This window comes from Gigantopelta aegis, chromosome 12 (genome assembly GCF_016097555.1).
Source record: "Gigantopelta aegis isolate Gae_Host chromosome 12, Gae_host_genome, whole genome shotgun sequence".
Classification (NCBI taxonomy): Eukaryota; Metazoa; Mollusca; class Gastropoda; order Neomphalida; family Peltospiridae; genus Gigantopelta; species Gigantopelta aegis.
This window is the reverse complement of record NC_054710.1, coordinates 22,969,571-22,984,848: the sequence shown is the minus strand read 5'-3', so window position 1 is coordinate 22,984,848 and position 15,278 is coordinate 22,969,571. Positions and strand designations below refer to the sequence as shown.

General features: G+C 36.2%; 2 protein-coding genes across 2 annotated transcripts in view; one reads left to right on the top strand and one right to left on the bottom strand.

Annotated features, from left to right (window-relative positions):
* The window catches only part of LOC121385900 (scavenger receptor class F member 1-like), a 231,507-nt gene that overhangs the window by 116,773 nt on the left and 99,456 nt on the right, over nucleotides 1-15,278 (top strand). The gene's annotated exons all lie outside the window — the stretch shown is intronic.
* LOC121386386 (probable inactive serine/threonine-protein kinase gdt6) overlaps nucleotides 2,416-15,278 on the bottom strand; it is a 58,287-nt gene continuing 45,424 nt past the window's right edge. Inside the window, exons 5-8 of the mRNA XM_041517265.1 lie at nucleotides 15,179-15,232; nucleotides 12,310-12,426; nucleotides 11,453-11,490; nucleotides 2,416-3,907 (exon numbers count right to left, since the gene is read on the bottom strand). Coding sequence (XP_041373199.1) covers nucleotides 3,737-3,907; nucleotides 11,453-11,490; nucleotides 12,310-12,426; nucleotides 15,179-15,232 — 380 coding nt within the window. The 3' untranslated portion in view covers nucleotides 2,416-3,736. The remainder of the gene's footprint in view (nucleotides 3,908-11,452; nucleotides 11,491-12,309; nucleotides 12,427-15,178; nucleotides 15,233-15,278) is intronic.

Sequence of the window (15,278 nt, the reverse complement as noted above, 5' to 3'; positions counted from 1 at the left end):
ATATTGCAATGTCTTGTATAGTTTCTTCGCACGAACAAGTTCAATTCGATTAATAGAAGTTCTATTTGCATTAAACGTTTGTATAGCCTTCTTATAATCAAGATAGCATTTCTTGCACGTCTCGTTAAACCAGGGTTTGTCATCGGGTTATAACGATGGCTTTCGCATTTTTCTTTGAATTTGACTTGTACTCTGTTACAGAACAATAAGGTAAAATTATTTCATTAAGTTTTTGTACAAATGTGTCATACACATTCATTACGTTTTTTTCTGTCTTTTATCATTTATAGTACAAGTTTTAGTAACATATCAATGTTTTCAGCGATTTTCGCCACTGATTATAAAATTGTTTTCATCATTCCATTTTTATACTGGTGTGTGTTTGAATTTGTTAATCTCGGTGATCGAATTTTTAACTAAATGAGCTATTTTAAAACTAACAGGAGAATGATCTGAGAAACAATTAAAATATTTCCGGATTGGAAATTTTTGATGTGTCTGAAAAAGATTCACCAACAAGTAAATAATCTATGAGGCTTGTGCCATTTGTGTTATAAAATGTAATACTACCATTCTTATCTCCTTCAAGCCTACCATTCACAATCCGTAAACCGCTGTTTTTACAAATAGATAACAGTTTTTCTACCAAAATGGTTGACAGTTTTATCTTCACTGAAGCGTGTTGCGATATCATTATTATCAGGTAAGTATTTCGAATATATTTCCTAAATTGAAATTGAACAATCCGGTAGTATATCATTGCTAATGTAGTCCAGATCAGTGCCAGTTCTGCTATTGAAGTCTCCAATTACGATAACATCTCCTAACTCAGATATAATCCCTATCTGGGCTTCAAGGGTTATGAATAAGTCAGTATCATTATGATCATAGTAAGTACTGTTGACAGGTGGTATATAGCAAGCGAATAAATAAACGTCTTTCTCTCTTGATCTACTAAAACAACTAGTATTACATTTGATTTTAGAACAACAATGCTATCACACCCTTTCTCAACTAAACGTACAACATTCTTTCAAACATTCTTTGATAAAATATCACTATCCCTCCCCCTTTTCCCTGTTTTCGTGGTACATCATAAGTAATATAGTTAGGTAAGGAAAGTTCACCGGCTTCTGTCCAACATTCGTACAGACAAATAATATCATAATTAATTATTATTTCTAAAAACTGTGAGTCTTTTAATTTGTCTTCCAGTGATCTGCAAACGTTCCACGAAAGTACAGACAAGTCACCCTCCGCGCACCCCTAGTCGGTCTTGTTTACGTCCAATGTCTCAGTTCTGATTCGGTGGTATTCTCCGCGGTTGGTGTTGACGCAAAGCACGCTGTCGTTTTGGTGTCGGTCTTCTGCCGTCGTCGCGAACTCTGCTTTGTTGTGGTTGTTCAATCTGTCGACTTTGATTTGTCTGTCGCGGCTCACTCGTGCTGCCTTGCACAACGTCTCTGTATGAACGGCCGTCTGTGAATGTCGTTTCGTCGTATGGTCTTCCGTCACAAACAGTTATCTCTCACCATTTTTTGTTTTATGGCCGCCTAGTCTGAGGTCTCTTTGCCGTGGGATACAACCTTCTCCGGCGTTCCTCAATCACTGCAGGAAAACTGTTTCGTTAATGCCATATGGCTTACCTTTCAGTTGATATGCATGTTCTTTAACAATTTGGAGTTCTTTATAGTACAGGAACTTCACAACAATGGGTCGCGGTTTCCCTCTCTGTCTCCTTCCGAATCGGTGGGACGTTACCAAAATTGCAAATCCCAGTCTAAACCAAGTTCATCGTTTAAGAAATCTCTGATTACATATTCGGGATTCTCGTTGGCGTTTTCGGCGAGACCGGTAAAGATTAGGTTGTACTTCATGGAGCGGCATTGCGTATCTGTTATCGCACCTTTCATTTCTTCGTTTTCTTTCGGAGAAACTCTAACTCATTTCTAACTGCCGCATTGTTACTGTCAATTTGCTTGATTGAGCTTTTCATCTGTATAACTCCGCTGCATTGTTGTCGGTTGAATACTTGACACAGTCATACAGGTGACCCAAAGCCTTGCAGACTGGACTCCAGGTTTTAAGTTAGTCGACTGAATACTTTAATGTCGGCTTCCAAGGAGTTAACTTTCATAGTTAATGCAGAGAGCGTCGCTTGAACGTTTTCAATTTTTCTCACATACATTTCTATTTGTGATAGTCTTGAATCCATCTTTGTCATTACCTGAGTGATATAGTCCAGATTTTTCAGATTTATCATTACTCCCGTACATCACCTCCCTTGTATTGCCTAAAACTGTAGATACATTCTCACTTGTAGCCATTTTGTCTTGATCAAGTGCGCGAGTCAATAGCTTAAGTCACAATACACGAAGCACGGTACACACACTTCTCATTAACAAACGCTAATGCACCTAGATCACTCTGTCTTAGGAGTCCATCGTTACAATTACAACAAATTATCATAGTACATTTAAATCAACCGGGTATAAATCAGGTATATGGGTCGTGTAGGTTAGTGCTTACACCTTTATCGTCAATTCGTTATATTTCGTTATATTTCATTCTATTTCGCATTTAAAAGTTTCTGACTTACATGTAGTCGTTCTTCTTGCTTTCTCAAACATTTCACACTACATTCAGTTCGAATTCAGTTCATATTCAGATGTTTTATATATATTTTTTCGAGAGCTCCGAAAAACACGTCCACCATTGTTCACGCATGCGCAGTCCTATTGTCTACACTGATTGACCAGTGCCACCCCAACTATAGAACATAACAGAACAGAACTTTATTACGCTGATGCCGCTACACAACAACATATGAGGAACATACAATAACAATAAGATGGGCTTTACTGGAGATATGATATCGTAGAATAATATATTGATAATATGCTATACTGAGCAATAGAAGATAGAAATGCAGATGATAATAAAAAAAGAATCTTATTTTTTTATTTTTTTTATTTTAATTTGTTTTAAAAGTCATATAGATAACGTCATGTAGATAGCGAGTTTAATATCCTATCTATAACCAATAGTCGATATTAATTTTCATAACTTAACTCGTTTGGCCGAGATTCCTGTAAGGTTGTAGTGCGTCAATAGATGACGTCACCAGAATACCAATATGTGTTTAACCATATGGATAATATATATATATACATACATACATACATAATAATAATAATAATAATAATAATAATAATAATAATAAACCATATGGATAATACATATATATATACATACATACATACTAATAATAATAATAATAATTTTAAAAGTTCAGTATATCAAATTGACGTATTCGGTCCTTTGGCACTTTTGCATGCCATTGCTAAGTAGGAATGAAAATCAGTAGTTCACTGTACATTTCCGCCAGTTTATGGATGCCTCAGTTATAGCTCAAAACGTACTGTGCAAGTCTGTAACTTGCAGGTAATTCGGTGCCATAATAATACTAATAATTACATACATACATAAATACATAAAAAACTTTTTTTAATATATAATTTAATAAAAACAAAAATTAATAAGAATAAAATAATATTATTATAATAATACTTTTAAAAGTTCACTATATCAAATTGAGGTATTCGGTCCGTTTGCACTTTTACATGTCATTGTCAGTTGAGAATAAAAATCAGGTGTGGTTCTGTGGTTAGACTGTTGGTGTGACTGACCGCTGATTTTCCTCACTGCTTTAGCCACAGTCCTGACAGTCCGTAGACTATAGGTTTTCCAAGTGATCTCCGCCGGTTCTCTCTCGGTTTTTAGTCCTGTGAGATTTTTCTGTGGGTTTGTTTGGGTTTTGTTTTTCTTTTCTTGTTTTTGGATCTTGTTTTGGGTTTTTTTGTGGTTTGTTTTTTGTATGCTCTTTATTGTGGTTTTCCTGTTTGTTCTTGGTGTTGTTAAAGAAAGAAAAAAGAAAAGAAAAGAAATAATAATAATAATAAAAGTAAACATTATACATGCAATATCGCCTTTATATCATAAGACATCTATTATTACAGCCACTTGTTCTATATAGGTAATTAGAAAGTATAAAATATGTTCGTGATGTTCTACAACTTATAATAAATTATATATATTAAAATAATCCTTCATATGTGTCCATGTGGGACAGGGCTATTTCACCCGAGGGTACATAATTTGTTGTCAGGGTGAGGCTTGCCGAATCCCTGACTAATATTTATTATTAACCTGAGGGGGAATAGCCCTGTCCCACATGGAATACATAATGAAGGATTATTTTTCTCCCATCCAGTATATGAAAAACAAGCAATTTAGCATTGGGATTTTCCGAACATTTTTATAAGGTAAAAGACATACCCAGTTATGGCTATTGTTTTTAGATGCAAAGTGACGTCATTGGAATACTGACGCCATTCAAAATCAAAATCAGCTATATTATTACAATGCTTCGCAACAGTCAAATAAAAACTGTTTTATTTACGTTATTAACAGACAAATTTCTACATGGCGCATTAATACAATAACAGCAGTCTGATGTTGCAGGTGGGATACAAAAGATTTGACTCCACCCACGCGGGGTATAAGGGTTTTGTCCAGGGCTAAACACCAATGAAATTAGACTATTTACAAGAAGGGGACAGAGGCGGGACGTGGCCCAGTGGTAAAGCGCTCGCTAGATGCGAGGTCGGTCCAGGATCGATCCCCGCTGGCAGACCCATTGGATTATTTCTCGTTCCTGTCACTGCACCATGCCTGGTATACCAAATGCCCTGGTATGTGTTATTCTGTATGTGTGTTGGTGGACATGGAAGATTGCATGCTACTAATGGAAGAATGTAGCGTGTTTCCTCTCTAAGACTATTATCTATATGTCTGTTTTGTTTAACGACACCATTAAAGGAAACATGTCACGTAACCTATATTTGGCACCAACCATGTACAATTAATTATAAATTGAATCACCTTAAAAAAAAAATTCAACAAAATTATTTACTTAAAATATCTCCATAAAACCCCCCCAGATACGAGCTCTTAGCGGAAATTGCCGATCTTTAATGAGCAGGGCAATCACGAGGTCCGTGACGTCAGAGACGCGTCACTTGATCTGAAGCCTTACACTTAAAAGCATTAGTCCGTACCACTCATAAAGAATCTAAGACTTGCACAGCTTACCAAAAGAATGAGTGTTCGTTCGCAAAACGTTTTGCAGTATCAATTTGAGCTGTTAGTAAATGAAGAAAGACACACATTTACTTACAACAGTGATACTGAAAAAAAACCGGATAGCGAGTCGGATTGTGGAGAAACCGATGGTGCCAGACCAGACCGGTCGACCAATTTACAGCCCGGAGCCCGAAAGTAACTCGGAGACAAATCCAAAACTCGGATGCTAATGCCGAGGTGTATACTGTTCATATTTAGCATAAAGATACAGCTCGATATGATGTATTTAAATATGTAAAAAATATAAATGTAGAACAAATTTTTTTTTTTTCTTTTTGAAAATATCGCATTTTTCATGTTCGGGCTGTACATCATGAAATCTGTATGCACAGTGTAAACAAACGCTCTAATTTACAAGGCGCTTCACTTTCATTAACCTGACTTGTAAAACAACATAAATGACTTGAGAGTATAATCAACTTTTTAACTAAATATATTTCAATTTGCATCAATAGAACGAAATGGGGTTATAGTATTTTTCTCTCTTTAAAAAAAAAGAAGCATATTATTAGGCCTATTGGTAGGGTGCGTTAGAGTAAAAACGACCACTCACGATACCCATGTGATCATTTTCTTTTCTTTGGTACTACGTAATTGGTCAGTTTTGTAATTTTAGATGGGAAAGTCTACTTAATCAAAGGTTTTACAGCATTATTTACAGTAATGAAGCAGGGCGGCTGACAATGTCCATTAACATTGTACTATAGTCGCGACAGGTTACGCCACAATACCCTGTGATCTTAAAAAAAACTGGCAAGTGTTTTGTACGTATGTCTAGACAGTGGTAATCACTTACCTGGTCGATACCCTGCAACATACACCTGCCAATCAGGAATCACATGTGCAGGCCACGGAAAGAAAGGACCAATTAACTAAAACAACACTCCGATTCTCAAGTCAGCCCGTGGATGAAACATAATAGTTATTTCGACACCGACAGTAGTGGTTTATTTTGTATTGAACTTCGTGTTACTTTGGGGCTTCGGGCGATGAGGAACGTTTTTGTGACGTACTCCGCCCGAAGATTAAAATCATTCAAATCATTAATTTTTTAATTTTTTTTAAACATATTTAAATACATCGTACTGAGATGTATCCTCATGCCAAATCCTATGTTTATATATGCCATATTTAATTAATTATTAACGTTTCCTTCTTCGGACGGTGAATACAGATTTTGTTATGTAGGCCTAACATGAAAAATCGCTTCTTTAAAAAAACCCCAAAAAACCAACATATATAAATACATCATGCTGAGGTGTATCTTTGTGCCAAATATGTACAATGTACACCTCGGCATTCGCAACCGAGTACTGTTTTAGTCTCTGGGTAACGTTCGGGCTCCGGGCTGTAAATACTAAAATAGGCTGACAACAAAGTACTATGCGGTGTTGGTGTCCAATCTTTTGTTTTGCGATAAAATACACGCATCTTTCTTCGGATACAATGCTTTGGAAAACCGTAAAAAGACAATCCCGATCGTTTAAACTGTTTATTTTTACACCCAAAGGCCGCGCAGTACCGCACTGCTGGACTGAAAAGATCGTAAGGCCCTTACTCCATATATAAACAGTTAACAACAATGGAAGAGTACAGCGGCTCTGACGTCACTTACCTTTTTTTTCCCGAACGCTCACGAATAAATATGCATAAATCGTACTTTGATACTGATTGGCGTAATTTCTTCATTTTAAGTTAACTACGCGTATTTTATTGTTATAAACTTATTTGTATATTATTTTTATATCATTTTGCTTTTAAAATGAGCTATAATATGGTCTCGTGACATGTTTCCTTTAAGAACGTTGATTTATTAATCATCAACTATTGGATGTCAAACATTTGGTAATTCTGAGACGTATTCATCAGAGGAAACCCGCCATATTTTTTTCATTAGCAGCAAGGGATCTTTTATCCTGTAACCACTGTTTCTATCGACGGATTATGATGACTGATTAAAGCAAAGTCATAAACGTATACTAGCAGATTATGACTTTGTGACGTCACACATGATGTGACATCACGTACACTTGGCTCTTAGGAATGTTGACCTTTGACTGTAATAACAGAATCATAACAAACCTAACATGCGTTTTAGTAATGACTATACAAATATTACAAAATATATTGTTTCAAATTAAAAAAAAATAAAAAAATTAAGAACAGATATAAGAAATATTACTTTATATATTTAAACAAAATTCTGTATGGCACAATATTTCGTCTGCTGTCAAAATGGATGAATTAAATGACCGTATGTTTGACGTCGTGTGGGATGAAAACGATTCTCTAAATATCACAACAATTTCGAACGATGTAACCGATTTAGAACTATCGTAGGTACTTGACGAACTTGAAAACCTTGAACGCGAAAGGATGGAATCTGATGAAACGTCCAAAATTAACCATAATCCTACAGGTGAACAGGTAGTGACAAATGTCAAACAAGATTGTGTCGAAGACTTAAACGGAAAGTAAACTAAAACATGAGCCTTATGTGTTGGAAAGATGCATACCCGGACCACCAACACATACTGACACTTTAACAAATGAAAAACGTGTAATTTAAGTGTTAATAAAAAAACCGTGATTATTCCTGCTAACTGGACACAGCCATTTTCTTTCCTTTTCGAGGCGTCCGGTACAGCTAGCTTGGGGCGAAGTGACGTCAGCTCAGAACTGACCAAATCATGTATGCACAGTGTAAACAAAAGCAGTACTTTTCGACAAGGCTTTTGTCAACCTGACTTGTAAAACAACATAAATGACGTGATAATATAATAAAATTATTTAACTAAATATATTTCAAGTTGCATTAACGAAACCAAATGGGGTAATAGTATTTTTCTCTGTTAAATCGTCCAAAGGAAAATGTACCCTATTAGACCCATTGGTATGCTACGTTGGAGCTAAAACGAAAACCTACGATATCCAAGTGATAATGTTCTTTTATTTGGGACTACGTAATTGGTCAGGTATGTGGTTTTAGATGGGGAAGCCTACTTAATGATTAGTTTACAGAACTGTTTACAGTAATAAACCATGTCCATTTCTATTTTAGGGGCGACAGGTACTATTACACAATACCGGTATGTATTTTCATGTCTCGACAGCGTCAATTAATTGGTTCATTTGGTTACCACTCAAATACACACCTGCCAATCAGGAATTACAGGTAGAGGCAACTAACAGCATAGATCAGTTAACTAAGAACACACTTCGCGTATCGTTTCAGTGTGTAGGTTAATGCATGGACAAAACATGATGTATTTATTTTGACTTGTTGTGTAGCCACTTTGACAATAGTGGTTTATTTTGTATTGAAACATAATATATACTTATTGCTGGCTTACTGGGATATATATTATTACAGAACACTGCAATGCATGACCATTTTATCATCCCGCTAAAACCAGGTAGATTTGTTTCTCTAGTTCTAAGACTCATTCCTGACGTTACGCGCTAAGTATTACGTAACCACCAGCTCGCCAGAGAATATCATTTGACTGGAATGGAACAAAATGGCTGCGCCTGTTATATCTAATAGCTGTTACATTTAACCATTGTATTATGTAAATATAATAATATACTTGTTGACATTAAGCAATAATGTGCATTATATATCGTTGAATATGCATACCAGTCCAAAAGCTTTGCTTAAGCATTCCTTTAAGATTTGTTGAAATTGATAAAAATGCTTTACATGATTTTACTGCTGGCGAACAAAACAAAAACACTTTAAAAAAAGAGAGTAAGTGACCTAAATGTTGTTCGAAAGGCGAAAATTGTCCACTGAATGAAATTCCTCCCGATGAACTCGATCCCCTACTTGCAGACTTCATTCTGTCAGTACTTAAACATGATTGTTCCGAACTTGAACCTTCGTCGTTGCGAGGTATACTGAGTAGCATCGAAAATAAACTCATAGATTCTGACACCACAGAACCATTAATTAACACTTTATGGCTTAATGACATGCGTTTCGGGCTTCGTGGTGTCTCTGAACACTACAATCTTCAATGGGATGTATTAAAAACAACTTCCAACGGCACCGAGTATCTCGAGCTCAACGAACGTCAGACAAAGACGAAAACTGATGAAAACTTAACAGACATACGGCTCTTATTTCCCAAAATATTTTCTTCTGCAGGTGACGAGGATCCAGGTAACCTTGTTTACATTTACAAAGTGTATGCCTCCAGACGTCCACAAGATTTCTTAAACAACGGCGATCCATTTTACAGTTCAACTCGTACAATCCCACTCACAGATTTCAAATCCGAAAACTGTTTTTTAAAAGCAAAAATAGCTGAACGAAAACTGTCAAGAATTATGTCCACAATGGCTCTGAAAGGTAACTTGCTAAACGAATGCTTTACGAATCAAACATCACGAAAAACCGTCGTCCAAAAACTGAGACAATCCAACATTCCACCCACAGATATCATCAAATAACGGGGCACAAGAATACATAGTCCATAAATAATTACAGCTCTATCACAGAACAACAACAGGAAGAACATTCACAAGTGATATCTGGCGCGAATCAGCGTGCTTCCGTTAGCCAGACTGCGTCTCAAATCGGGCCACTTATCCGCCGATAGCATAACAAATCCAAATGTAATTAAGTCACTGTTTCAAGGGGCCACACTCAATATACACACATTAAACATTCATGCAGAAATACAGTTGCAACATAAACAGTCTCAAATGTTTCTCTATAATGTAATGTTACATTAAATCCAAATTGACATTTTCAGTCTATCACGACCCATGCATAAATAGCATAATTACATTGTTCCAATGTTTCACACTTTTGTGTGAGTTTAATGTTGTTTCTTTCTGTAAAAAAAGGGTGTTACAGATTTGGCTCTTCATACGTTAATACATTAGTTCAGTTACAATTATGAATTTAATACAATGAAAATAAATTGACACTGTTTATGATCTACTTTGTGCAGGGACGTAGGCTGGGGGGTTCACACGACTCCCCCCCCCCTCCCCCTCCCCGCACCGCCGAAGCAAATGGTCCGCTTTCAAAACTAAAACATACATGTTTATACATATGGAGTTTCTGGTGGTGCAAAAAGAAAATAGAAAAAGGATCCACTTGGTTCATATGCGACCCCCCCCCCCCCCCTCCCCCACCCCAGTCCAGATCACGCTACGCCCTTGTTGTGAGGTGTATTTTAAAATGTATTTATAAAACTGGAAATGAAGAGGTATTGTATATAGGTGACGTCATGTCTTACTGCGGACCAAGGGAGACGTCACAGAAGCGTTTGTTTATGCAGATTATTCGTATAATTTAGTTAAAACAGCTATAAAATACTGATCCACTCCATTATTTGTTGGGTTGCAAGATAAAGATGCTAACTAGTTAGTGACGTCAGATATTTGCTTTATCCTTTTCAGGCCGAATGAGAAATCCCCATTCTTACCTTCACAGATAAAGCAGATATCCGACGTCACTAACTAGTTATTCTGTATATATATGCACTTTCTCACATACAGGAGAGCATATACCACAGCCTTTGACCAGTTGTGGTGCATCGGTTGGAATGAGAAAAGAAAAACAATCAGTTGGATGGATCCACCGATATGGGTAGTACACAGAGACTAAAGGTAGAACAGAGCATGCCTCTATACTGGCTGTTCCATCAGTTGTCTTCATACCTGTATAAAAAAAATATTTAACCTATGCAATTTGATGGTAATTTGTAAAGATTTTTTTTTTTTTTTTTTTTTTTTTATCTGCACTGGTTTTTTTTTTTTTTCAATAGTTCAATGCCTGTGATTGTTTCAAAGCTGCAATATATCAACAGGAAAACAGGGCAACAAAACAAACATAAGTGGCATGGCAGTACGAAAAGAGTGAGTACATAATAATGGAAAGTCATCTCCATGAAAGTTTGTTTTGTTTAGCGACACCACTAGAGCACATTTATTTATTAATGATCGGCTTTTGGATGTCAAACCCGCTACATTGTCCATTAGTAGCAAGAGATAATTTATGTGCACCATACCACAAACAGTATAGCACATCCCAGACCGACCGCGCATCAAGCAAGCGCTTTACCTGTGGTTTACGCCCCCCCCCTCATCTCCATGGAGAAAAAATGGCCACTTTTAAACAAATGTACTCTCTCTCTCTCTCCCCCCCCCCCCCCCCCCTCCACACCACCGCTAGATACAGCCATGGAAACCTCGAGCTTTGTGGTACAAGCCTGGAGATCTGAATGCTTACCTCGTTTTCCATTATCTTGTATGGCGTCTGTGGATTTTCTGTGAAAAAAACAAAACAACTGGATGAAGAATAAATTATTCAATTATTGATTAATTCTATATCAACGTTGTCGTAGCGGGACGTAGATCAGTGGTAAAGCAATCGCTTGATGCGCGGTCGGTTTGGTTTCAATCCCCGTAAACGCTTCAGTGGGCAAATTGGGGTATTCCTCGTTCCAGCTAGTGCACCACGACTGGTATATCAAAGACCGTGATATGTGCCATGTTAGAAACAGTTTATGAAATTTATAACTATGCTGCTGTAAAACTCTATATTTCTTGAGTATGGCGCTATTACCAGTTATCATTTTCATCATCACGTCATGTCAGTGACGTGTGAATTAACTTAATATTTCTTTATGTGGGGGAAGTTGCCCAGTGGTAAAGCACTCGCCTGGAGTTTGGTCAATATAGGATCATTTGGCTATTGTTCCGGACAGTGTACCAGGACTGGTGTGTCAAATGCCGTGGTATGTCGTATCCTGTCTGTTGGACAGTGCATATAAAATATCCTTTGCTACTAATTGGAAAATGTATCTAAGACTATATTTTAAAATCACCAAATGTTTAGCATTTGATAGCCAATGGTTAATAAATCAATGTGGCCATTACCGGACCCAGACAGAGTTCACAGAGGGCCTGTGACAACCCATTACCACCCCCCACACCCCACCCCCCGCCCGGCTCCTCCCCGTTAGGTTTCCTTTTTTTCTTACATTTTTAAAACTTCACATTCCACAATAATGTACATTAAATAGCTCTGAAAACGCGTCAGTATCTCCATTTCACAATTTTCAAAGAATAATTTTGTGACAATACCTTCGTCTTTCTGTTTTGAGCGCCTCAGTGCCAGATATACACCTATTGCTACAATCAGACTCAGAACGCAGAAAACCACTATCGCAATTATAATCCAGAAAGTAATCTTTTTCTCGTCTGAAAACCAAATAATAACACTTCCATTAAAATAATGATACATGAGTTTTATAAACGGTATTGGTCAAGGCTCTGTCGAGAAAAAAAAATAGGCCTACTGATTAGAATTTGACGAGGTTGATATTTTACATTAATATTTTATATATAAAAAAGTCGAATTCTGGTTATCCTGTAACACTTCTAAAATAACATTTTAGTTCGATATTTAGTAAATGACAGTTCTAAAGTCGCCTCCATGGGTAATTTGACGCCATCGCAACTAGCACAAATGTAGCTTCTTGCCTCTGTATTAAATGCGCGACAAAAACCGTGTTCTCGTAGATACTGTCACAGTGTAATATTTACAACTAAATTCAAATGTAATTTATACATGTATATTTAACTATTCATGTACGATTTAATTAAATGTTATTCTGCCACCCGCCATTTATATGTATGCTCTTCAAAAAAGTAGGGGAACACTAATGAGAGTTTATAATTGCCAAAATTGTAAGGTATATTAGCTGTGAGGAATGGTTATATGATAATAGTGAATTAATTGGGAAACATTACAACCACCAAAGATCTTGAAGGACGATTGAGGTTAGAAGTGAAATTTGAAGTTGACGTTGGGATTTTTTTATCAGTAAATCGCAAATTCAAACAATAAAAATGACTAAAAACAAAACAATAACAATTGCATGATCAACGAAAAGAAGAAGATTGACAGAAATAATGTCCCGCAGTGATTAATGGATCTTCCTGGAAATTGTCAAAAATCGAGAATGACACCCCACGCACGTGTACGAGGCAACAGCGTGAATCATGTGCAAACTATGGAATGTGTGTCGGTGTGTTGATAAAGAGACTGAACGATCTTTACTAGGATGTCTGTGGTCAAAAAGTATATTCTGTCTAATAGTTGATAATATTTAAGGTTCCCCTACTTTTTGAATACACACACACACACACACACACACACACACACACACACACAACGAGTGATTCAAACATAACTTTTTGAAGTTGAATAGAGGAACACATATGCAATGTAGAACATTGATATTTTGCAAATAAAAATTAGTATAATATTTTGTTGTCTGCTGCGTGCAATTTTCTTCCCACATGACTTACTTTTAAAGTTGCACGTAATACAAAACGTAATGTCAAATTATGCTATATACCTACTACTGATCACGTAGGCCTACTCAACATTCTCTGTATGTACTAAAACATTGGTCGATTGTCCTATTATTTTTTATTTTTTTTACAACCCATGATCTTTGTCTTTTCTTTTCTTTTGTAAAATAGTATACACTTCTTTTTTTCTTCGAGTGATAATTTTGCCCTCAACATTTTGATATTTTTCGACTTTCTCAGAAAAAGTCCTATGCCTGTATTGAATTACAAAAAAAAGAAGAAAGTAAATATTGGTATAGCTTATTTGACACCACGTTTTGAATCACGCGTTTTTCTCATCAGTGCACAACACAATGTACTGGTTTTGTGCAATTTTATTTTTATTTTTTTATTTTTTTGTTTTGTTTTTTAAATCAGTGATCCGCAATGTATACTTTTTATCGATATTCAACTCCAATGTGAACGGTTTTAAACACAATTAAAAAATAACTCGGCTGCTAGGCCTATATAAATGTTGAGGTAGAGTTCCTTTTGGTGGACCGTTTGGAATTTATTTGTCTACAAAATTTTATCTGTGCAGTTGGTGCAGATTTTGTTTTGTTTTGTTGGGTTGTTTTTTTTACATTAAAAAAAATAATTTCGAACCAGGAAGTAAATGACGTATAGGCCTACTGGATTCCCTCTGTCAAAAGTAGACAACATTGACCCGTGACCTTTCCCAGAATTCATTGCGCTAATCCGGAAATAATCGGAACTTGAATATAGAAAGATTTTGTTTAATTATTAGTTACTTGAGAAATTTGCAGTGAATGCCTCATAGTCAATAACAAAATGTTCATATCAGCCTGCTACAACCACAAATCACGATAAAAGATATATATTTGGCCATGTTGGTGTATTATTGAGAGAGAGAGAGAGAGAGAGAGAGAGAGAGAGAGAGCGAGAGAGAGAGAGAGAGAGAGAGAGAGAGAGAGGAGAGTGAGAGAGAGAGAGCAGATTTTGTGTTGTTTTGTTTTTGCGTTTTACATTAAAAAAAACAATTTGAAACCAGGAAGTAAATCACGTATAAGCCTACTCGATTCCCTCTGTCAAAAGTAGGCAACATTGACCCATGACCTTTCCCAGAATGCATTGCACTAAACCGGAAATAATGGGAACTCCAAAGTTCAGCTGAGCAAAACGTCTCCATCTTTTTTGTCTTTCTTTTTATTGTCATATTGTCATGGCGACATTGTTTAAAGCCTTTTTTTCATACTATGGAATTTACTACATGTTATTTATTACTGAGCCGATTGTTTTCTAAATTGCACACCAAAATAGGTTGGGTTTTTTATTATTATTATTTACAAAACACTTCTCACGTCAAACCAAACTGAAATTGTATTGTATTTAGAACAAAAAAACTACACATTTTTTTTGTAGGATGGGACGGACTATACAAAATGTATATGTAAACACACACTAATGAGTATACACGAGTTGAAATGCATGCATATTTGAGAAAAACAAATTTTAGTTTATTTATAAATACATAATCCTGAATGTCTTAATATTGAAAGTCTAACAAAACAACACTATATATTGCTTTTTATAAGTATAAGTTACGGGTAATTAGAAATTAATATGAACATACCTGGCGTGGTTTGCGTAGTGGTTGGTGTGGTTGGACCAGCTGTAGAACCAGATGCTAGAAAAAAAGAACATTGCATGGTTTGATGGTGTGGGGTTTGTTT